Genomic DNA, 26004 nt, shown 5'->3' with positions numbered 1-26004 from the left:
TTTTTCTAAGGAACTCATACTCGTTATCAATTTCATGAAAATTAGTTTAAGAAATTTGGAACTCTAATGGTAATCAAATAAATTGCTACGAATCTAAAATTCCATTCTGATAATGAGATTTTCCAACTGAAGCAATTCCTCAGAATAGTTCATTTGTTTTATTGGAATGAATTACTATTCGATAACTTACACAGTAATTTATGTCATTAATTTTATTATTTCCATTATCAAAAGATCGTAATGTTAAGTACCTAAGAAACCTTTCAATTTCCATTCCAATCGATTTCCCTTCTGTTCACATTGTTTTCAATAAAGCATTAATTTCGAAAAAATATTTTTTTACGAGCGTAAGCTTTCAACTCTTTTTCCAAACGCATTTTAATTCAGAAAGAGTCACTTTCCCGCACGCTAGTATTAGAGAATAAATTAAACTCTGTCATGTCTCGAACGTCAAGGATGACATAACTATGGAGGAAAAAATATTGTTCTCAACTCTTTAGGAATGTATCTTTCCACACAGTGCGGGAAAAACCCCTGCTATTTATTTTCCGCAAGGATATGCGTGCGGAAAGAATTAAAAAAACAGAATTAAGATGTTTATGTTGAACGTGTAGGTGTATGCAATAAGCAAAGGCATTATTGCTTTCAGAAAATTTCGTTTCTGTATTCTGTATTGCAGAATTATTAGAGGTTCAGTTCTCAATAAGAACTACAAAATGGTTCACACGTTGGGGGAGAGAACTAGAACAACATTTCCTTTCTTTCCCCCAACGTGTAAACCATTTTGTAATTTTTATTAAGAACTGATAAAACGCACCTCCAATAATTCTACAATACAGAGAACTGAAATTTTCTGAAAGCAATAACCTCTTTGCGTATTGTCTACACCTCGCTGAGCAGATTCTGATGAGCATGGAGAGAAAAAAGGCATTTAACACTCTTTAATCACCTTATTGTTTATTTTTGCTTCGTCTTCGAACAAAAGATAATCACGGTTTTATCGCTGCATGCAATCTAATGGTGAGAAATTTGAGAATTTGTGGTAAATTTTTACTAATCCTGTTTGTTAATATTTTTCTTCCAATAGAAATTATACGATCAATTAGAACATCTCTGTTTCATTTAGTTTTATCGGTATCATAATTCCATAAACACACCCTGTAACTTTGTGAATATTTACTTTACAGGACACAAACTCCAGATTCATACAAATTTGAATCCATGCATACATTTTTGCTACAAAACTACCCACTTTCCCTATTCAAATTCCTGATGAGATTACAACCCTCTCCAGGAGGTTGCTAGAAGAAACAAGCTTTGTATCCCAGATCATCAAGAATCGAACTGTCTGAGTGTTTTCACATATTCTGATTCGTTTTTGAGTTATTGAGGGTGGACACTTTTAAATGAGACACCCTGTATTTAGTGTGGAAAGGAAGCATTCGACCAAGAAAAGATTATAAATAGGTTTATAATTATGGAGTGCTTCATTCGGATTTTAATGCAATTACTCCTGCCACAATGTGGTCAACATAACCGCACACTAGAATATTACAAATTAGATTATGGTCCCTTAGTCCGCCCCTGTCCCGACTTGCTCTCGTTTATTAGCGCCTATTTCCACCTAACTGCCCCCATAAAGTCAAAATCTGAACATCGTGATAAACCAACCATTGTTTACTTGATTGTTGAATTTATGTTTGTACAAATTAAATCGGGGCACTACTGTTATCTGGTGGTAACAAAAGTTGATAATCAGCTGCAGTTTGCCATAGCATTGTCGTGTAGCGGCAAACACACACACACACAGCATCCCTGTTTTGATATGGCCGTAGAAATACAATGGCTAAATCGTCGTTCAGACGAGCACCGGTGTAAACGAACGATGCACCAATCGAATTGGATAGTGCATTTCAATTAATTTCGGTATTTTCTTTTGTATTGTCAGTTCAATAAATTGGGCGTGATTTTCCATTACCTGCTGGCCAAAGAAGATTGAGAATCCATAACTTCTGTCACAAACCATCCTTCAAACCTTTTAATTATAATGAACATTTGGAATGTCGTGTTCGCAAAAATAAGTATTTTATTATCAGCTTAAATTTATTCCTCTTTCTCTCCAACAATTATGAAAACGACCTTTTTTCAATATTTTTCTCTTCTACTTTTACCAATAGAACTAACTTTAATTACTACGTGAGTAACAATATTCAGAAGTTCCTGTCGTCGGCATCGACCAAATACACAGAATATTATTACATAGGCGTACACGAGGGCGTACAACTTTGCTTCTGCCGTTTTTTTTCCGAAATTCGAGGCTTCATTGTAAAAAACTGGTTATACATTTATGATTCAAATTATTGTCCATCTTTCGGGCAACGTACGAATCCCGCGTTGAAAAAACTGGTCATCTTTTGAAGCGATTTACGAATCTATCCAATATTTTACTTCTTCATAAGACCGGAAGTGTTGGTCCGCCAGGACGTGTGCCATTGATTGAAAAAACATGAACGGGATATCCCCATGTTTCTCTTTATTGAATCACCGAGGAAGTTACTATTGACCTGATTCGAACGAAATGATAATTGTTCGGGATAGTCTGAAATTAATTTTGTGAGCGGAAACAAAAAAGTTTTTTCATCTACATAAGTTATACTCGGAAGCAAAACAGGTTGATACAGTATATCGAATCGAACCATCACAATTCGACAAAAAATCAAAGGTAACTACAGCAATATCATATTCCAACAATCCCTCCTATCCATGTCACACAGAGATCCCTATACCCATCAATCTACCTTCAAAAATTGAGAATTCGTCGGTAGAGAGGTGCAATGACAACGATTAAACCAATTTTAATTATCACCGAGCGTTCGATCATAAAACGGATGAAAATTCCTCGTAAAATATAATGAAGTAGGACAGTTTAATTAATTTAGTAACTCCACCTTGTTGGAAACCTGGGGAATGATTTATACCCACCCTCAAGTGACATAATGTAATTTTCAGGAGCGTTTGGAACGTCCACATCCACACAGAATATCAAGAGGTATTTGGCTGGAAGATATTCTATTTTGTGAATATTAAGTTCGGGTGGAAATCGGTACAAATCACAATATTTCTTTTCTTTATGCCAGAAATTTTTGTACTTCACTGCAGAAAATGAAATATTTCGTTGCGAGGATTAGGTACATATGAGGCTAGATAATGAACGAATAAATTAATTCTCAATATATACATATTGTCATAGAAACCTTTAAATAATTCAATTAATTTCTTGGAAAAAAATATTTGAGACTTCTAAGATATTAGACTACTTTTCAGTAATTTAAACTCGAAGAAAAGGTACTAGATAAAAAAAATTCTACTTGAATGTGCTAATTAGAATTAATGTTTCTATGCCAAAGGAACTGGCAAGACAAAATGGTTGAAGTTAGGATTACAGCTTAAGCTGCAAATTTTTACCACATCTCAACAAAACGAGTTGAAAGTACGTTTCCTTCTGGATCTAGCACTTCTAATTCTCTGAGTATATTGCACGTGCGAATATCGTTCAGAGCTGAATAACCCGAAATTCAATGAAGAGGGACAGTCATACCATGTACCTACAATACATGTATAGGGAAATCTCATATGAGCCCATGGAATGACGTTGTTAAAACAGGAGGAAACTGCGTATATTCGAGATTAATTAAATAACATATGATGTTTTGTTCGCGATTATCATTGTTCGTGGTGGATGTTCCATCATAAAGGAGTTTAAGTTGGTAGGACAGGGCAGGAGTCAGTTCTGAAAGTCTTTCAGCCCCATATCGATTATAAGTAAATTTGCAAAACATTATCTACAGTGTCAGCCAGAAAGAAGTAATTCCGAAATAGTTCGTCTCTGCATGAAATATTTTAATATAGAATTGAAGAAATACTTCTCTCTCAAGTAGATGAAACTTATTCGAAATAATGAGAGCTCACCCTGTAACTGAGACCCTAAGGGTTGGGACAACTTTTTATTGAGCCACAAAACAATGAAATTTTGGACTTGTTATCACTTCAAAATTTGTATCAACAGATGATCACCCTGCAAATGAGGCCCTAAGAGTTGGAACAACTTTTTATTAATCCACACAACAGTAAAATTCTGAGCATGTCACCTCTTCGAGGCGCAATGAATGGTGATCTTCGTTATTTAGTCCAATATCTGTATGAGATGTTGTCAATCGTGGTTTGTTAATTCCCAAAATCGAAGAAAAGTAGGCACTGAACGTCGAAGAGGCACAAATGAAGTTCAAGATCGACGTCTACGACTTTACCGCAGGACAAGGTCAATTGGACTGCAGCATCATCGACCCCATCTTGTGTTACCTCTGACGGTTGAGCATCGCCGGCAACGATTACAATGGTGCAGAGAACGTCAACATTGGAATGTGGAATGGCATCCAGTCGTTTTTTCTGATGACTCTCGATTTTCCTTGAATGCACATGATGGCCGAATGAGGGTTAGACGACGTCGGGGAGAAAGACGTGAACCTCAGTTTAATGTTGAGCGTCATGTACACTGCACAGTAGGCGTAATGGTATGGGGTGCTATTGCACATGCAAGTAGGTCACCTTTAGTCTTTATTCGAGGTAACATGACAGCGCTGCATTGCCTTCAAGAAATAGTGAAGCCATTTACAAACTAACTAGATTGAAATTCGACTGAACTGTTTCAGGTGGGCCACCCTGTATGAAATTGCTGATAAATCAATCAATTATTGATTATTTTTGAGCTGAACCAATCTTTGTTCCATCAAGTTTCAGAACGCAAATAGAAATTTTTTGCGTAAGCATAAAATATTATATTGCTGTTTGAACGCAACGCCGAGTTAAATGTATATGATATAAAGCTAGAGACGTGCCTGCTCTTCCTTGTATTAGCATTTGTTGGACACAAGAGCAGCGCTCCATCCAATATAGCGTAGGTCAACACAATGCTTTTATATCCCTGGGTAATGAGGATGATTTAGAACACCAATTAAACTGTTTATATAAAAGAGCCCCTTCGTCCTCAAAGTACAAATATATCTGCCTGTATGTGTGGTGTGTGTGTGTAGATGCTGCAAATTTGGTTGTATTGTTCCTTCGGTCTCTGTCCTCTTCCAAACGGACTACCATCAATTTGCTTTCACGGGGTTAAAACGTGGTGATACCGCTTGGAAACATTTGAGATTGCAGTTTTGTTTTTTTACGTTATTTGGGTTTTAGCATTTCCTGTTGGTTTTGCTGTAAAGCAGTATTTGTCACAATTCTAGGATTCATTTTGGATATATGAGTAAAATGTATAAACAGGCTATTGAGTAGAAAAAAAAAGAGAAGTGAATGTTACGTAGGTGGCCGAAATATATGCAGAATCCTTAATAACAAATGAACAAAAGATATGAGACAAAATATTTCCATTAAATCCATTGAATAATCCATTAAATACCAAAATGATACTTGAAGAGCTCAAGGAACCAACTTTTGAAGCCAACCTGGGCCTCCTATCAACTCTCAACTTGTTGAATGTAACATAACAAGTTTTTGTGTGTGGAATCTTCACTATCTTGTCACTTAAATACACACAATAAGCCAGCAAAAAATGTTTCTTGTTCGGGAGAATACAAGTGTATTCGAAGTTGATCAGTTTTCAGCGAAGATTGAGAGTTGTAAATATTGAGAATATTCCGTGGAAAATGCTGTGGACATCCAGTTTCTCAGTTTGAACAGGCAAGAATAGTAGCCCTACATCAAGAAGCTTTGTCGATCCACCAGATTGCGCAACGTTTGAATATTCCACAGACTTCAGTGAGGCACATAATGGCCTTTTTCCCAGAGACCGTTGCCTGGTCGACCCAGAGTAACATCTTGAAGGTAAGACCAATATATGCCAAATTTTACTCGAAGGAATCGAACGATATCTGTAACAGCACTTCGAAGTCATTTTTTGAGGACCTATAGACGGGTAGTTTCAATGAGTACCATAAGGAGACGGTTGCATTCCTCAAATTAGAGGCAAGAAGACCTTTAAGAATATCTCACCTGGACATAGAGCTACCCATCGGCAATGGCAGAACACCACCAAGACTGGCTTTTACCACAATAGCGCAACGTACTTTTTTCGAAAGAGTCACGATTCGGTTTACAAAGTGATAGTCGACGAGAAAGGGTTTGAAGAGGTCCAGGCGGACTTGAACAACTCAATTTCGCCTGGGAAGTTGTGCTCTTTCAAGGCGGATCAATAATGTGCTGGGGAAGTCCTAACAATCATTGAAAAATCCCGCTTAAAGTGATTTTCGTCGATTTCCTTTTCGTCGTTGAGTAGGACAACTGTCTTGGGTACTATGGTATATTATGATTTATCTTATCGATCAATTCTTTATACTTTTTCAAGATAATAGTATAGAAGATAGTGTACTTAAAAACTAAAGTTTGTTCGGTTTGGTGGCCAAGATACTTTGGAAACGGCCAGTACCTAGATGGATAACTGTTGGTTTCTTGGGAAAATTGAGAATTGACATTTTCTAGTTAGATTTTAATTAGCCATATTTGCAGATGAGTAAGTTAGTCCCGATGTTTCCAAGATGTTTCATGGTAGTGTTGGGATAGAAAAATTGAACATAGATTAAAATGCTTCACGAACTTCTCATTGATTCCAGTGAGAACAAACTCATTCCACAAAAATCGCCAGCATATCGTTTTCCTGCCCATCAAAAGTCTGCCAACAATAAAAATACGATGGCACAACCAATTTGGCCGCCCTTAGAACCAACGAGACGTTCCGAGTTACCCTTATTTGCATACACTCACCCCTTATCCCATATACGGTGACCAGCACAGTCTTCCTTACACACTTTAGGGGTCATATGGGAAATCATTCCTGCATCAGGTACAGAACCCCCCTTGCTCTTTGAGACTTGATAGATATGTGGCCGGTTCGTTTTCCGGATTGTCCTGCGCGCCTTCAAGGACCCACCAGGACGAATTATTTGCACAAAGGACAGCTTCATTCGTTTAGAATCAATTTTACATCGGAGCGCACGTGTCAGGAAGAATGAAAATATGAAAAAATCATGATATGGACGGCAATCTCGGGGACAGGTATACGTCTTCCGAGGTGATTCAATAAATGGAATTCTCTAGGACGTTCCGGTCCGGGAGATTACCTTTCGACGATTGGAAAACAGGAATTCTTTCCCTTTGCCTTCGGAGTCGGTGTGCGTGAATTTGAAAAGGAACCTTCACTCTGTTTCGATCGATGATGATTCTTTTCTTTCTGATCCGTTCCATTCAATTATTTTAGGACACATAGATATATATTTTATCCAAATGGATACAAATACCTCCATGTTTTGTACTCTATTGAATAGACAATCGTCCGCAAAAACAAAAAATTCAATATATCGCTATAAAGCCTCAATGAAATAAGGTGAAACAATACCTGTATTAGTATCTTGAGATATGTTTTGGGATGCAAGATTTGAATTGCTCCCAATTTGGCTAAAACTGACTGAGCTTACAATACACTTCGACTTTTTTCCATCTTTTCAGAGATGTTCTCACCACATCCCGAGTTATAATGTACTTTAGTATCTGGAATAGGTTCAAGCAGTTCAAATCCTCACTTGTGCAATATTCTTTTCCAAGACAATTTTTTTTGCATTTGAAATTTGGCCTCGAATTTGGCTGAAACTCAAGATCTATCAGCGCCCCATCAGAGATGTTCTGACCACTGCACCTTCCAGTTCTCGACTTCTAATGAACTCCAGTATCTGGGATATCTTCAATGAGTTTACATCCTCTTTTTTGCAAGTTTCTGGTCCGAAGCAATTTGTTGCGTTTGCTTGTAATGTAGTTTGGTTACCGGTGCTATCACATATAGTTCCACCTCATATTCGAAGACAGGTTGCAGTCAAGAAATCTTGGGATAAATTTCATTTCTATCCGAACTCATTTCCTATTTTATCCTATTTCCCAGATTCTAGAACTGCTAGATTGAAATCACGAAAACCTTTATGGACTAACACCTTCCTTGAATTCAATGAAAGCGACAAGGAAATTTGGCGTTCGGGATGGACTTCTTCTAACGTTTTCAACAAAAGTCTTATTGTTGATCCCTCAAAAAAAGTTCTAGGTTTCAATCTTCCTAGGAAAATTTGGTGTATTTTGAATAGACTTAGAACTGGTCATGGTCGTTGTAATAGTACCCTCTTCAAATGGCGTTCTATTGATAGCCCACTATGTGAGTGTGGTGTAGAAGAGACCATTGACCACTTGGTGAATGATTGTCCGATTTATAAATTTCATGATGGTTTCCAAGCTATCCATTCAGTTTCAGATTCTTTTTTAGAATGGGTAGTTAACTTCAAATCGATATAATGAAAACTAATATTTAGTACTCCTTTCTGCTTCTTTTCTTTTTGTTTTAGGATCCAATTGGAAATTATAGAGTCGTCAACCGAAAAGAGAGGATAAAGGAAATTTTGTTTTGGTTGAAGAGGAAGTCCTTCAATATAAATTATGTCAGCTTATTCTGTAAACGTTTACACAAACCACTCACTACACCGATACGGGGAGACAGAGTTTTTGCTGAGGTTTTTATCTGTTCTCTTGTATCATACGTTGAAATGTATGATGCCCCGTTACATTTCCTCTGCTAATACTGAGATTCATCGACACATATGCTTGATTGTTTGAAATTAATATTTTGTATTGCTCTTTCTCAAAAGAATATATATATATATATATATATATATATTGTTGTAAGAGCCAAAATAAATATATTGAATGAAATTTAAGGGTCTTTAGGCTCGGGTTTTGGGAGTAAATGATTGACTACTCTTTATTCTATGCCAAGCTTTCGCATTAATTTAATGCTTCTTCAGGGCTTCTGCAAAAGATCAATAAAATACAATTAATAAATAACAAATTTTAGAAAACAAACAAATTTACTCACTGAATGTGAGGTTTTACATGGATAACATCTGCCACAAACGTTGTAACTAATAAAAACAAAAAATTATATTTTAATTTCATAGGAATTCTCCAAAAACACGTCAACTAAATCTATTTCACAAATTTAAAAACTCTTCCGGTTTATAATCTTATTTATACGCAATTTAGTAACTCTCATCTAAGATAACACAATAATGACATTTGATGGTTATGTTTCTGTTATTATAGAAAACTAGTCTCTCACTCCTCTATGTTCCCTGTCTTCTTTATTCATCTATTGGGCCGTCATAAAAAGGTTCCATTTTTATCCTTTCTAACAAATAACTGTATATAGAGCTTAATTTGTTCGTATCTGTCTTCTTATTTATGGTTTCATCTTCTTTGTTTATGTTAATCATTTCGTGAATCAATCTTTTTTGATAATTTCTCTCTGTTTTGAGTACCTCAACACCTTCAAAATTCACATGATGGTCCAGATTATGCGCATGCGCAGCCAATGCACATCTCTCTGGGTATTTTCTTATGTCCGATCTATGTAGCGCCACTCTACTTTTCAACCATTGGGAGGTATGTCCTATATAACATTTGTCGCAAGTCTCACATTTTATTTTATAAACGACATTACTTTGGAAGGATGTTGGAATGGGGTCCTTTATTTTGGTGTACAATGACCTCACCGTTTTTTGATTTTGGACTGCAATTTTGATGTTTTCCTCTCTGAACACATTTTTCAATTTTCCTGTCAAGTTTGTAACATTTGGATACGATGCATAATGTGTTCTATCTGTTGTCATATTTTGTTCTTCTGTTTGTTCATTTTGAGTGGTACCATTAGCATATAGTAATTTCTTAATCATGCTGTTAGGATAATCATTTTCTTTAAGAATCTGGTGTAATTTTTTTAGTCCTTCATCTATGAATGATTTATGGCATATTTTTGATATTCTTCTTTTCATTTGGTTTATTGTGTTAATTTTCACATTTATGCCATGGTCTGAGTGGAAATGAATAATTTTGTCTGAATGTGTGTCCTTCCTATACCATTTCAATTTTACTATTTTATCTTGTCTATATGCTCTAGTGTCTAGGAAGGGTACTGAGTGATGGAGATCTTCTGTTTCTAGTGTGAACTGTAAATCTACACAAACCGAGTTGAACAAGTCAAGTGTCAGTTGAATAAATGTTTCTGGTACTATCATCATGATGCCATCCACAAACTTTTTTACGAATAGAACAGTATATGGTAATTTAGGTAAGATTGAGTCCAACTGATGGTCCATAACATACTGTGCCAGAATAGGGGACAACTTTGAGCCCATCGCGCATCCGAAAATTTGTTGATAAAATTCTCCCTGAAACGTGCAGTAATTATTTTCAAGAAGAAAAGTGATTATTTCCATAAATAAATTCATGTCTAAGTTCGTGTGTGGTCTTATATTTTCCCACTTAAGCTTTAGAATTTCGATGATTTTTTTCTTTTCCAAATTTCCGAACAAGTTGACAACGTCCAGTGATATTAGTCTGTGGTCATCTGGTATCTCGAAGTCATTAATTTCCTGTGCATACTGGAATGTGTCTTTGACGTAGTATCTATTGTCGGTATTATAAGCACTTTTTAGCGCATCCGCCATAAACTTCGACAGTGAATTTACTGGACTATCTACGCCAGAAATAATTGGTCTTAGTGGATGTCCTTCCTTATGTAATTTTGGATTTCCATAAATTTTAGGTGCTACTCCATTATAAGTTTTCATTTCTTTGGCCTGTTTTGGTGTTATATATTTCTTCCGTTTTAACGTTTCAATGTATGAATTGCACTTTTTTTGAATGCTCTCTGTTGGGTCCCTAGATAGCTTTTTGAAGTCCTTAGAATGAAGTATAGTTTTCATTTTTTCCTTGTATATTTGATGATCCATAATGACAGTTGTACCACCTTTGTCACTGTTTAAAACAACAAGGTCATCGTTGTTCTTTAGAAATTCTTTTGTCTCTCTAAACCATTCATTTGTTGGGTTTTTATTATCTACATTTTTATGTAAATAATTAGTAATAATGTTTGTTACTCTGGCTCTTTTAATATTCTTTTGTTCACTTTGTACACCTTGGAGAATATACTCGGTGTCTGCTATTAGATTTTTAACATTTACATCTTTTTTTGTAGTTGGAACGTTGAACTTTGAGCCCAAGGATAGGAGGTTTTGTACTGTTTTCGGTATTGGTTTTTTTTGATAGGTTTTTTATCCATTTTTCTTGTGTTTTTATATATTGGATGTTGTCTCTGCTTAGGTTTCTTATTTTCTTCAGGTTGTCTTCCTTGATTTTGTGAAATTTCTTGTTATATGCTATATTTATTCTTCTTTTGTATTCCACAAGTATGTTTTCCGGTAAATTCTGTAATTTTCTTGATATTTCCTCTGTGTATTTCTTCAACTTGTTTACTTTCTGATCAATCTTGAATTAAGCCAAGTAAATCAGAAAGTAAACAAGTTGAAGAAATACACAGAGGAAATATCAAGAAAATTACAGAATTTACCGGAAAACATACTTGTGGAATACAAAAGAAGAATAAATATAGCATATAACAAGAAATTTCACAAAATCAAGGAAGACAACCTGAAGAAAATAAGAAACCTAAGCAGAGACAACATCCAATATATAAAAACACAAGAAAAATGGATAAAAAACCTATCAAAAAAACCAATACCGAAAACAGTACAAAACCTCCTATCCTTGGGCTCAAAGTTCAACGTTCCAACTACAAAAAAAGATGTAAATGTTAAAAATCTAATAGCAGACACCGAGTATATTCTCCAAGGTGTACAAAGTGAACAAAAGAATATTAAAAGAGCCAGAGTAACAAACATTATTACTAATTATTTACATAAAAATGTAGATAATAAAAACCCAACAAATGAATGGTTTAGAGAGACAAAAGAATTTCTAAAGAACAACGATGACCTTGTTGTTTTAAACAGTGACAAAGGTGGTACAACTGTCATTATGGATCATCAAATATACAAGGAAAAAATGAAAACTATACTTCATTCTAAGGACTTCAAAAAGCTATCTAGGGACCCAACAGAGAGCATTCAAAAAAAGTGCAATTCATACATTGAAACGTTAAAACGGAAGAAATATATAACACCAAAACAGGCCAAAGAAATGAAAACTTATAATGGAGTAGCACCTAAAATTTATGGAAATCCAAAATTACATAAGGAAGGACATCCACTAAGACCAATTATTTCTGGCGTAGATAGTCCAGTAAATTCACTGTCGAAGTTTATGGCGGATGCGCTAAAAAGTGCTTATAATACCGACAATAGATACTACGTCAAAGACACATTCCAGTATGCACAGGAAATTAATGACTTCGAGATACCAGATGACCACAGACTAATATCACTGGACGTTGTCAACTTGTTCGGAAATTTGGAAAAGAAAAAAATCATCGAAATTCTAAAGCTTAAGTGGGAAAATATAAGACCACACACGAACTTAGACATGAATTTATTTATGGAAATAATCACTTTTCTTCTTGAAAATAATTACTGCACGTTTCAGGGAGAATTTTATCAACAAATTTTCGGATGCGCGATGGGCTCAAAGTTGTCCCCTATTCTGGCACAGTATGTTATGGACCATCAGTTGGACTCAATCTTACCTAAATTACCATATACTGTTCTATTCGTAAAAAAGTTTGTGGATGACATCATGATGATAGTACCAGAAACATTTATTCAACTGACACTTGACTTGTTCAACTCGGTTTGTGTAGATTTACAGTTCACACTAGAAACAGAAGATCTCCATCACTCAGTACCCTTCCTAGACACTAGAGCATATAGACAAGATAAAATAGTAAAATTGAAATGGTATAGGAAGGACACACATTCAGACAAAATTATTCATTTCCACTCAGACCATGGCATAAATGTGAAAATTAACACAATAAACCAAATGAAAAGAAGAATATCAAAAATATGCCATAAATCATTCATAGATGAAGGACTAAAAAAATTACACCAGATTCTTAAAGAAAATGATTATCCTAACAGCATGATTAAGAAATTACTATATGCTAATGGTACCACTCAAAATGAACAAACAGAAGAACAAAATATGACAACAGATAGAACACATTATGCATCGTATCCAAATGTTACAAACTTGACAGGAAAATTGAAAAATGTGTTCAGAGAGGAAAACATCAAAATTGCAGTCCAAAATCAAAAAACGGTGAGGTCATTGTACACCAAAATAAAGGACCCCATTCCAACATCCTTCCAAAGTAATGTCGTTTATAAAATAAAATGTGAGACTTGCGACAAATGTTATATAGGACATACCTCCCAATGGTTGAAAAGTAGAGTGGCGCTACATAGATCGGACATAAGAAAATACCCAGAGAGATGTGCATTGGCTGCGCATGCGCATAATCTGGACCATCATGTGAATTTTGAAGGTGTTGAGGTACTCAAAACAGAGAGAAATTATCAAAAAAGATTGATTCACGAAATGATTAACATAAACAAAGAAGATGAAACCATAAATAAGAAGACAGATACGAACAAATTAAGCTCTATATACAGTTATTTGTTAGAAAGGATAAAAATGGAACCTTTTTATGACGGCCCAATAGATGAATAAAGAAGACAGGGAACATAGAGGAGTGAGAGACTAGTTTTCTATAATAACAGAAACATAACCATCAAATGTCATTATTGTGTTATCTTAGATGAGAGTTACTAAATTGCGTATAAATAAGATTATAAACCGGAAGAGTTTTTAAATTTGTGAAATAGATTTAGTTGACGTGTTTTTGGAGAATTCCTATGAAATTAAAATATAATTTTTTGTTTTTATTAGTTACAACGTTTGTGGCAGATGTTATCCATGTAAAACCTCACATTCAGTGAGTAAATTTGTTTGTTTTCTAAAATTTGTTATTTATTAATTGTATTTTATTGATCTTTTGCAGAAGCCCTGAAGAAGCATTAAATTAATGCGAAAGCTTGGCATAGAATAAAGAGTAGTCAATCATTTACTCCCAAAACCCGAGCCTAAAGACCCTTAAATTTCATTCAATATATATATATATATATATATATATTCTTCGACTAGGAGAACGGGAGTTTCTTCCTCCTCCACGCTTAATCTGCACTTGTGAGTTTCTTAAAACCGTACTCATTAGGTGCTTTCTGAGGAGGCAATGCCTTCAAGGATGCCAGTGAGAAGATGAAGCATGTTGTTACTGAGATCCAGCAAATTTTTGGATCTTTCGGTCTTTTTGGAGTGATCCATCTCAGGATGATTGCGCCAGAGGATGTATATCTCTCTGTTTCGGTTTTCAAGTTCTTTCGAAACTATTTCTCATAGGTGTATTTTTCTATACCACAGAAATGTTACGGGCCAGTAGAGGGCTTTCGTACTCACTCTCTACAAGTGTATTAGTCTTTTCCTTGATTCCCGAGTAACCAGTAGGAAGACCTTATTATTTTTAGCTGATAACAACAAATTTATTATATAATAATATACTAGTGTTTGACATATAGGAGTAACATGATAGTAGATCAACTAACTCTGATTGAATCCTTAAAAAACAAGAAGTGAATGTCGATTTCGAGAACTTGAAGGCTTGAAGAGGCTCATTGTATCCTCGATAGAGTAGTTAACAGATGAAACTGTATCAGTTGGACACAAATGAACTATGAGAAGTTCAGAAGTTTCAGAAGTTTTTTGATCTTTTGGGTTGTTGTCAAGTTAGAGCGGTGTTGTGCTTTGACTGAACTTTTGGGTCTATTCATTTTAAGTTACAAGTCGAATCTAACAGACCCATGACAATAGAGCAAATAGAGGTCAAAACAAGACATTATATTGATATAAGTTTTGTGTATCTCGTTGATGAAACACCTCTAAATATTATAATGCTTAGCTTGTAGTGTTAACCAAGTTATGGTGATTTTTAAATCAAATAAAATGTGATGAGGAAGGTTCTCTACGTTATTCGATCTCGATTTTAGGTGGTTATTGTTTGAAAAACGATGACATTGTTGTTGTAAGTCAATTCTTGAAGACAGCCAAGGCTTTGGCGCTGATCATATTAAAGCTAAGCGCTCAACGCTTACTCCGATACATAAGATTCAACAAATTTCTAAAGTGAAAAGACCCTCACCTGTGGTTGCATTGTTGACACGCGAAACACTCCAAATGATAAACATTATTCCTAGCCCTCATCACCATCTCGAATGCTGGTATCACCTTGGTGCATGCCGCACAATAACCTGTGTTACCGAACAGTCTGAGATAGTCCCGTTTGCACAATATCAAATTTGCTTTGGTATAGAGCGTGGATCCGACCTCGCCCAACCTGCAGTCGCAACACCCGCACTTCAGGCAGTCCTCGTGCCAGTAGAGGTCCAGGGCCTTCAGAAGGTAACGCTCTGTTATGGGTTTGCAGCAGCCGGCACACTCCTGTTGACCGGTGTTGGAGCCAGGCTTTGGAGCCTCCGCTTTGGACACGTCCATTGTCATCATGGGGCCGTTAGGCCGGCTCTTTATCTGTAACAAAAAAAGGAATTGAAAAAATTGCTAAAAAAGGGAATTGAAAAGATTGCAAAAAATATTGCTCATTTACCGATACAATATTGAAGAGAATATTGAGCACATTATGCCCTTGGGCATGATCTTTTGGGCCCTTGGGCATAATGTAGATAAAAGAAACTCATTTTAATATCTATTTCATAAGATTTATTATCAAAATTGTAACAAATTCTGAACACCATCAACATTTTTCTCGAATTTATATGAAATTGGCAATTCAAAAAGGATCCCCTGAATTTTAGATTGCCTGCTCCAAACATGGATCAATATTTCATTGTCTGGTTATCAACTTTCTGTGGAGAAAAACCAGACTCCGAAGGTATAACTGCAACCATTCTTCAAACCTCATTTCTTGAAGATATACTGGAACAGACATACTGTTTCAACTACCGAGACATATCATCGTAGTCATACTGACTCCCACTTCTACCCAAAAAGTTGCTGTTAGACGCAGACAACCTGTATATTTCGCAATCACACATGGGATTTTGCCAAAAGTGTTTTTTCTAACCGGTTCTATAGAAAAACGTCACCCTTTATAGTTTAAAATAGAACAGAATCGCAACACTGTGACTTATTTTTTTACATTTTTTAGGTCATTTGAATTAGATTGCCTTCGTGAAGGAAACTCATTTGAAATCTATAATTAGAAGTAATCACTCATTGCTTAGAATAACCATCAACCAAAAGATTTATATTTCAATTATAAATGTTGATTTGCATATCTATTTCACAGAATAGTAAGAGAGAAGATCCTTGAAAACCTGTTGAGGTTGCTATCTCTATAAATCGTATTAAAGGAACTGTTCATTTCTGTTAGTGACATGAATATACAAGTTGTGAGATTTTAAATTCAAACACTGATGAGAAATTGTAATGAAAAATATAAAATTCCGAAACGGACTCTTTCAGATTTGTCAAAAATACGATTAATAATGAGTCGATTAACTGAATAATTTCGTAAAACTACAGTTGCCATTTTAACCATTGGAAATTATATCATTCCTTCCGAAAAACCCTGAATGATGAATAATTTCGATCCCAAGAAGGTTTGTTTAATCAGGTAAGATCTTAATAGAAATGCAAAAAAGGGTTCGAAGTCGATTTCAAAAGAATGCAACTTATACTGAAGAATTCTAGTTTACTTATCAAAAATTTCAGTTTCCTTCATTCTAGTTTATTCTCCTCATAAGGATGAGGAGTCGGTTAGGATGGGCACTCTACGACTAGTTCTCCACAACAAACTCGAGATGTCGGTAAGGCCCGCCAAAAGAGATTCCTGTTTTAGGAACAGCACGCTGTACTTAAATCATTCTAAATGCATTCAATACTTTCTTCAGTGTAAATTGAGTCCTTCTGGATTCTCATCTTTTATTATCATACCCATCTTGAAAGACGAAATTATTCTTCATTATATCCAGGAAAGCAGAATTCCAACAAAAAAAAATAGTTTTTCCGTGGCTTGAAAGAGTTGAAATTTCACATATTTAAGAAAAATATTTTCAAAATTCATAAAAAAATTCATTACTATCCACCAATGTCATAGAAAATTCAATTCAGCGTCCTCTTCTTGTTTATTTTACCATATTGCAACACAAGATTCATGTTCAGATGCAATAATCGATGGTCAAGTATTTGAATTGAATTTAATTGATGTTCAGTATCAAGGCATTGTTGAATTGCCCCCTGACAATCGTTAGTTTGTAAGCACTCATCCCCTACAATTATATAAAAATGCAATAAAAAAAAATTGAAACATTTCTTAAATACTTCTCATATCGGTTTAGCGGTGTATTTAAAATATCATGGAACACTCTGGCGGAAATGAGTATACTAAATCTGAAGCGGATCCGAAACAAAAACAACTGCAGCATTCCATCCCCAACTATTATAAAGGGAAGATGTGAAAATGGTAACATTACTTCGGGAAACCGAGAGAGTAATCTCCTAAATGGTATTCACTCTTCTAGAAGAGTTAGGTAGTCTTGTGAAATCATGATAGAAGATGCAATTTAGATGGTGCATTTTAATATTTCCTTCAGTGGTGAGAACAACCACTTTATTTTGACGAGCGCTTGTGTTATTTAGGTTTTCTGGGACAGGTAAAAGTATACAAATTTTTCAATTTATTCTGATTTTTAGGTTTTTTCTTATGAGGATTCGAATACGACGTTCTTGGATCATTGCAGAGTTGGACTAAGACTACACACAATATGAAAATGAAATGAATCTCAATGCGAACCCAGGTAGGGAAAACTCTATTATAATAAGTATTAGTTGAGTATTTCCAGTAGTGAATGTGTGTGAAGTCCATTTTCTAGGCAGAGGATAAAACAGTCTTTACATCTGTGGTATGACGGTTTTTAGGATGCAAATTCATTTTCTTCAGTATGTCAAGTATCATAATCGACTTCGAAAGCATCTGGAGGAATAGACTTGTTCGCAAAACATTCATCTTCATTTTCCATTGTGTCACACAATTTTGCCCAACATCATAATCGAATTCATTAAAAACCTCTTTCATTTTCTCGATGACTGTAGGATCCTTCGTCAGTGTTTGCTTGAATTTTCTTTGATGAGTCTTAATAACCCCCCCTCAAAAAATTCTATTGATGATATTTGAAAGAAGAGCACATATCCCACTAATAAGGGAGATCAAATCTCCACGCGGGAACACGTGTACTATTTCGAGCAATGAAAGTGAACAAATCGACACATACTACTTCATATGACGATGAACTAGCATACTGGGATCTATTGGAAAGGACTGATAAGACAATTAATACTAAGCTGACCCTGCTCCCTATTAAATTTCTGGAGAACTCTTGAATATTAGAAATAGTGAATATACTTTACCCGAATAAAAAGAAAAATATTAGTTACACAACGAACTAAATCCGAGTACAAATGCTTATTTTATGAATCCACCTACGGACTGCACTGGTCCACGCGAATCATAGGAAAGATTATGAAGGATTGATAGCTGCAGCCAATGAAAGTAACCAAATCGGCATGCGGTGGAACGTGGACTATATAATCCAATAGAAACAACCAAATCAACACATTCTGGTTCTAGAGACGTTCCGCTATAAGATCAAGGTTTATTTGAAAGTAATGTTAGGCAATGAATACCCTTGTTTCTAATGAATTGCTGGAATCTTAGACAACCCTTATATGATCAAAACATTCTGGCTTCCCCAAGTGACTTTGGATATACTCTTTCATATCATATTATGGAACATTTTTCTGATACCATTAAGGAGAAGTGGTCCTGGTCCAACCCTGCATATTTCAAGCCAGTGTATGCGGATAAATAATGTAAGGCAATAATAAAATATGGCAAGTCCGGCCAGCGGTAACATACCTCGCTAGTTTAATAAAAACGTCAAGCCTTCTCCTTTTGGCTACACGGGGTGGACTTGCAGGGGCAGAGAACGTAGGGGAGTCCTTTCTTATTCGGTCCCGCATCCAATATTAATAAAAGAATTAGAAATTTTATTTTCATGCAGATGTTTGCCCTCCGTCCGAAAATTGTGAACTCCGTATATGTCACAATCAAATATTAATGCGTCGGAACTGGATTGCACGGGCCAATAGATGCAATAAACAAGGGTTGGGAAAAGCACGTATATTGAAGAAGTTTGGAGAGGGTTCGTATTTTGGGGAGGTTTCATATGGAAAGTATTGCGATTTTGCAGAATGGTTTGTCAACTTTCTTCATTATCACCTCACAGATTAGGTATCTTGAATAATTTGAAAAATCTAACTCTCAAGTACCAAAGGCTACAAGTTTGCAAGAGAAAATGTTATTACATACATCTTGATTTTCACAATTGAACATCTAAAGGTTCATGAGAATTTATTTCTTTTAGAATTCCCGTGATCTATCAATATTTCCCTAGAGAAGGAGGGACAAAAATAATGTGCGCTGTTGCTAGAATGATTGCATAATCAGTAGAAGTTAGGAATATTACAATAGTTCTAACTTTCGTCGAAAGGAAGGAGTCTTTTTACAAATTTTCACAAAATAAGAGTGTTGCCCCTTTAGTAATGATCAATTCTTTTGCGAAAAATGAAGAGAGACCAGAATTATTTCTTTTATAAGCAAATTGAAAATATGGAAAAACAAAAAACCGGTGATTTGTAAGAAGAAATATCTCTAAATTCACAAAATGATTCCAATTGGTACAGGGTGGACAAAAATACAATAGTTTTGTGTGTGCTCATAAAGTAACGCGTAACATTCTTTATTAGTTAAATTAACAATATTATCAAAAATACTTATTGTCTAGCGGCAATAAACAAATAATGACATTTCACAGAAACTAGACGTCTATGTTTCTTTCAAATTGATAAGAAATAATTTCTTTCACATTCTGTCTGCTAGACCACAAGTACCAAACTTGTTTGGAAACCGCTCATTTTTATTAATCTAAAAATGTAACAAACTACAGGATGTTACATTCAAACCAATTGCCGCTAGACAATAAGTATTTTTGATAATATTGTTAATTTAACTAATAAAGAATGTTACGCGTTACTTTATGAGCATACACAAAACTATTGTAATTTTGTCAACCCTGTACCAATTGGAATCAACATGTGATACATTTTTGGAATCAGCTCAGCTAGAGTAATCGGAAAATTGAGACAAAATGGGGGTGTTCCATTCAAAAAAAAAAGACGGTGACGTCATTACTCCAAAGTATTTCACCCTGTATATTAGATTATTATTTTGAAATGCGGTAAATTAAATCAAAAATCGACGTGTTTCAAGATTATTTCTTGAAAAGGTCTGTTTAGCTAAAACTGAATTTGTTCCATACTTTACGGACACAGTGTATATTCGAATTTCGTTTTTGTCATGTGATATGCTAGTTTTGAATGCAAATCTACAGGGTGATATCTTTCCTCCAGAACTTTTTTTGGTGGACCTCTGATAGTTTAGAAAAATGTGAAAAGAAACTTTGGTTCAGTACTACACTTTTTGGTTTCTTGTAGTTTTGCCGTATGGGCTACATATTTCGAGAAGAAATCGAAGAATTCTCTGATAATCCTCAAGAGAATCCAAATTATTACAAAGATCCAGTTAGAAAACTCTAATGAATAAATTAATTATAAGTTTTGGTCCTTATTTACTTAATCTGTAACAAAGATTGATAAAGATTCGATAAATAGGTGTAATCAGCACGAAGAAGTACACAAGAAGAATAGGTGTAATCAGCTACAAGAAACACCCTGTATCTCGAAAACAAAGCGTTTGCGGATCTATGTTGAAAAGGCTTTCTTTCACTTAAAATTATACAAGGAAACTCTCATTTTGCTTTTCACTTCAAACAACAACCTACACCTGTATAAGTATAATCAGAAATAACGTATAAGTATAATAAAAAACAACGCCATCGGAGCATTTGCAATAAACTCGTTGAGAGTGTTTGAAAGTTCACTTGTATTCATTTTTAAATTATCAATAAATTTTTTCAATTAATTATATCAAGGGGGAGCCAACAGCAATAATAAAACAATCATTTTTAAACCATTATTGATTGTCCAAGATGTTATGTTATGTGACATGGAAATCAACAACGAACATTATGTTTGATAATTATCGAAGAGTATTTGGCAATAAGTACCTATTCTATATTATTTTTTTCGATACTTCTTCACAGGAATGAATGAAGTATTTAATTAATATCTGAGTTCATTCAAAATAGTTGAAGAGAATACAGAAAATTAGTTCGCTGGCAATAAAGCTTGAATGTTGAATCGAAAAAAGTTCTAAATTAGCGTAGAAAGCACGGAAGCTTCAACAAGCGTTTAAATTACAGCGTAAATCAACAAGGAGTAAACTAAGAATTTTCCTGAATGACCATCCGTTGAAGGTTTAATTTCCTACTAATTAAGGGATACAAAACACTCGCCCTTCAAACTTTATTTGTTCGCGCTACTAGGAACAAAAGATACTTCTCAAGTTTTTAATTAAAATTACTACCTATTTCTTTTTACTACCCTAAAAATTAAAAATTCTCTCGCCGCGTTTCTCATAATCTCATTCGAGTTGTTCAGTTATTCCACCCTATCATTATAAAGTTAATTATTTCGGCCCAGAACAAAAAAGGTATATTTGCAATAAAGTTTCTCACAGAAGGAAAAATTATTTCATGGGGCTTTTTTCGCTCGTCATCGCTGATTCGAGTTTTCGTCCTTTTTTTTCCGGTTTTATGAGTGCCTGCAACAAAGTCTCCGACGAGAAGAACAATTATACTAACTGACTGAGAAACTACAATACCCAGAAGGAGCTGTTCAAATTTTATTTTTTTTTTTGTGAAGCATAGTAAATATAGCAAGGAGTAAATGAAATTTGGAGAAGAAAACGAAAGGTTCACAATTTTTGTAAACCTGTGTCTGTCCACGGCGATCATCTATACACTCCCCAACACGTCTTGGCATTGATGCAATAAGATGGTCTATTTCTTCTTGGGAGATACAATCCCAAGCTACCTGTACTTTATGTCTCAGAGCCGCTAAAGTCCGTGAGGGCTGGGGCCTTCTACCCATAATGTCCCACACATGCTCTATGGGCAAAAGATCGGGGGATCTGGGGGTCCATGGCAAAAGATTCGCATGGGTCACTTCGGAATAGTTTGAACTAACTCTGGCAATATGAGGTCGGGCATTATCTCGCTGAAATATTGGATTCTCGAGCCAGTTGAGGTAAGGGAGAACATATGGCTCCACTATTTCTTGAAGGTAACGCAGCGCTGTCATGTTACCTCGAATGAAGACTGAATGTGACCTACGTGCATGTGCAATAGCACCTCATATCATAAAGCCTACTGTCCGATGTACTTGACGCTCAACATCAAACTGAGTTTCACGTCTTTCTCCCCGACGTCGTCTAACCCTTCTTCGGCCATCTTGTGCATCCAAGGAGCATCGAGATTCATCAGAAAAGACGACCTGATGCCATTCAACATTCCAATATTGACGTTCTCTGCACCACTGTTATCGTTGTTGGCGATGCTCAACCGTCAGAGGTAACACAAGATGGGGTAGATAATGCTGTAGTTCAAAAAACCTCATCCGGAGGTAAACTGTTCGGACAGTTACAGGATGGACTTGTTCTCCTAACCACTCATCAGCCAAAGATCGACTTGTCGCAAATCAGTCTCTGATGGCCATAAGTATTAGACGTCGATATTGAACTTCATTTGTGCCGCTTCGACGTCCGATGCCTAACTCTTCTTCGATTTTAGGCATTATCAAACCACGCTTGACAACATCTCATAACAGTAGTTGGATTTCTGTTCATACGGTTAGCGATTTCTCGAAATGACAACCCCACCTCCCATATAACAATAATTCGACCTCTTTCAAACTAAACATCGACTTTGGATCTCTCCGAGCAGCTGGTTTACTGTAAAATTTAAAAAACTTGCAAAAAAGGACTACAATATTTAAGTAACAAAAATTGTTAACATGAAAGAACCTTCACGATGTTTTTCTCCAAATTCAATCAGTTACTGTTTGTTATACTATCTATGTTTTACCAAAAAAAAATTCAGAATCTAAGCAGCTGGGTGTTGCAGTTTCTTTGTCAGTCAGTATATTTGCAATATACCATTATTTCATAAGGTTTCTGCCGTTCTCATTCACTCCGCGCGCCCCTGTTCAGCGCGAAATTTGCCATTTCACTTTCCATTTGAATTTCGAATATCATTGGAGGTTTTCACGTCGATTCCCCTCAAAAGGAATTAATTTCTGTGAAAAACATCAGTCACGTGCTATAATACAAGATGAAGCGAAATGCAAGACGTGCTCGGAACTTCCTTGACAAGTTTGTGGAACTGAATCTCCACGTTTCGAATGAAGTCAACCTCTTTCTCTCAATTTTTTATCATTCGCACATTCGCAGTCTACTTTTGAATCATGCGAAATGGTATTCTCATGAAGTTCTGGTTAATTTTGGATCAACTATGGTTTTATCGATATTGGAAACTTTTGAAAGCACTGTATTTCACGTGAAAGTGAATTATGGGCAGTGAGAAACTTTTTCTGCGGATTTAGTAAGATGTTTATTATATTAAAACTCTAATTTTTGCATAATGTTTACTGCCTCGCAGCTGACAGTGCCTTTTCGAATGATATTAGGGCCAGACCATCAACAGCGATTATTATATAGCGTCATTGAATCGTTTAAAGGATGAAATCGTTAAAAAACGGCCCCATTTGACGAAAAAAAAAGTGCTGTTTCATCAAGACAATGCGCCGTGTCACAAATGAAAACAATGGCAAAATTGCATGAATTAGGCTTCGAATTGCTTCTGCATCCACCGTATCCGCCAGATCTGGCCCCTAGCGACTTTTTGCTGTTCTCAGACCTCGAAAGAATGCTCGCTCGAAAGAAATTCAGCGCCAATGAAGAAGTAATCGCCGAAACTGAGGTCTATTTTGGAGCGAATGACAAATCGTACCACAAAAAAGGTATCGAAAAGTTGGAAGATCGCTATAATCGCTTTATCACTCTCGAAGGCAACTTTGTTATTGATAAATCACATCAATAGACATGAATTGATATATACACCAATAATTTTTTTGTTAAAATACTTGATCTTCCATTTAGCATGAATGAAGTCTTCATTAGAAGCTAATAAATTATCTATATTGTCGAATTTATTTATTCCCTACTTTTCTCCAATTTTTATCGATAATGATTTTCAACCTCATGACGTAAACTCTTCTCTCAAATGAAGCTTCAATAGGAAGTTTACGAGCCTCAACTGACATTACGATATTTAATAAAACCCAACAGGAGGTAGGATAAAGTATCCTAATATCTGAAAATGGAATCTGCCCTGTTTTATGAAGCACGTACTAGGCGATGCAATTTATAAAAAGCAGAAGTTTTTCCAATAAAACCCGCAATAGATGTAGCATGTTCTGATTGGAAAAGTTGATGTTGAAATGACTCCGTTTTTGAGTGCCCTTCCGTTTCAAAGCAGCCCCAAATTGAAATCGACAAAAATCTAAAGGGGATTGAATCTCAAATACTTTCGGTCAAAAATGGATAATGCTTAGGAATTTAATACTTAGTTGTTTTTCACAACTATTTTTTTTTTCAGTGAAAATAATTGTTATTCATCACTTGAATTATCTTTGGTTTGTGTACTTGATACGAGGAGAAAGTTCTATAATAGTATTGATGATCCATCAAGCAAGCTGTAAGTGCTTTCCTTATATTAGAATATCTTTCACAGTTGAGCTTCGTTCAAAAAATTTTTAGAAGAAATTATTGACTATTCATTAATTGAGCTTTTGAGATATCCATCAGATTGATATTTTTCTTTGGCGTACAATAGAGTTTGACGGAATAATGAGGTAAATTCATTTCGATAACGATTCACTCAAATAATTGAATAAAAACTGACAGGATTTTCTTATTCATGGACATAGAACTGCAATTAATTAGGATCGAAGATGTCTAGACTCTAGGCGGATTTGGCTTAAGCATTCAACAACCTCTGCGAAAACTAATTAAGCATTTATATTGCTTCGCTCGAGCTCGATGTATTCTGCATAGGGGAGAGAATACAGGATTCTATCAGGGCGAGACTAAAGAATTTTTCAATGAATTATTATGTACAAAAACCAGTTCATGGGGTATTATGATGCTTAATATCGAACAGGGCAAATTTCACAATATGGTTCAAAATTTTCTCTCTCAACGTGAAATATATCGAAAAGAGTCGAGAAAAATTAAATATTATCAGCTTAAAAAAATTCTTATGAATGTTCAGCAACGGGATTCTTACTGAACTGATTAGTTTTGAAATCAGATTGGAAATTTCAAAAACTCATATTTCCTAAACTACAAGAGCTAGGAAACTAGAGTTAAAATGTGTGTCAATTTGAAAAGGTAGCACCATTTAATATCTCGGCCCCCTCAGAAAAAATACAAAAAAGGGTGAACTCTTTTTTTGGAAATCACGGTTGGTTCCCATCAATTTTATCATCCCTGTGAATGAGCTCGTGAAAGCAAAATCTCAAATGAGAAGGGAGGTTCAGTTTTCGAAGGTGATTTGATAACCTTTTCAAAAATTACGTATACTTGACTTTTTGGTTGATACTTTCGAAAAATTGAGGAGAAAAGGATAAAATAAGCAATAGCTCACAGATCATTCCAAAGAGATTGGTAGGAGATGACCGATTGGCCACCACCAATGTTTGACTCTGGTGACATTCAAAGTCGGTTGTGTATAAGACACAGCCTCGAGATCAAAAAATTTAAAATTAGAATATGTACAAAATGCTGAGAAATTCAAGATGAAGTTTTCCATAACGTAAAGGCCAAATTTGAAAATAGGTTATATTTGTCAACAAAATAAAGGACAACACTTTCAAAACCTTTTGAATTAAAAATTTTTTATTATTTTA

At 35.3% G+C, this 26004-nt stretch overlaps 1 protein-coding gene across 2 annotated transcripts in view; it reads right to left on the bottom strand.

The window, feature by feature from the left end:
* LOC123684446 (LIM domain only protein 3-like) overlaps nt 1–26004 on the bottom strand; it is a 108246-nt gene that overhangs the window by 7591 nt on the left and 74651 nt on the right. For both annotated transcript variants that reach the window (XM_045623718.1, XM_045623717.1), the window contains one exon: nt 15143–15528. In XM_045623718.1, coding sequence (XP_045479674.1) covers nt 15143–15504 — 362 coding nt within the window. In that variant the 5' untranslated portion in view covers nt 15505–15528. The remainder of the gene's footprint in view (nt 1–15142; nt 15529–26004) is intronic.

Source organism: Harmonia axyridis, chromosome 7 (assembly GCF_914767665.1).
Source record: "Harmonia axyridis chromosome 7, icHarAxyr1.1, whole genome shotgun sequence".
Classification (NCBI taxonomy): domain Eukaryota; kingdom Metazoa; phylum Arthropoda; class Insecta; order Coleoptera; family Coccinellidae; genus Harmonia; species Harmonia axyridis.
Note: the sequence above shows the minus strand (reverse complement) of the source record. Positions and strands in the feature narration are given on the sequence as shown.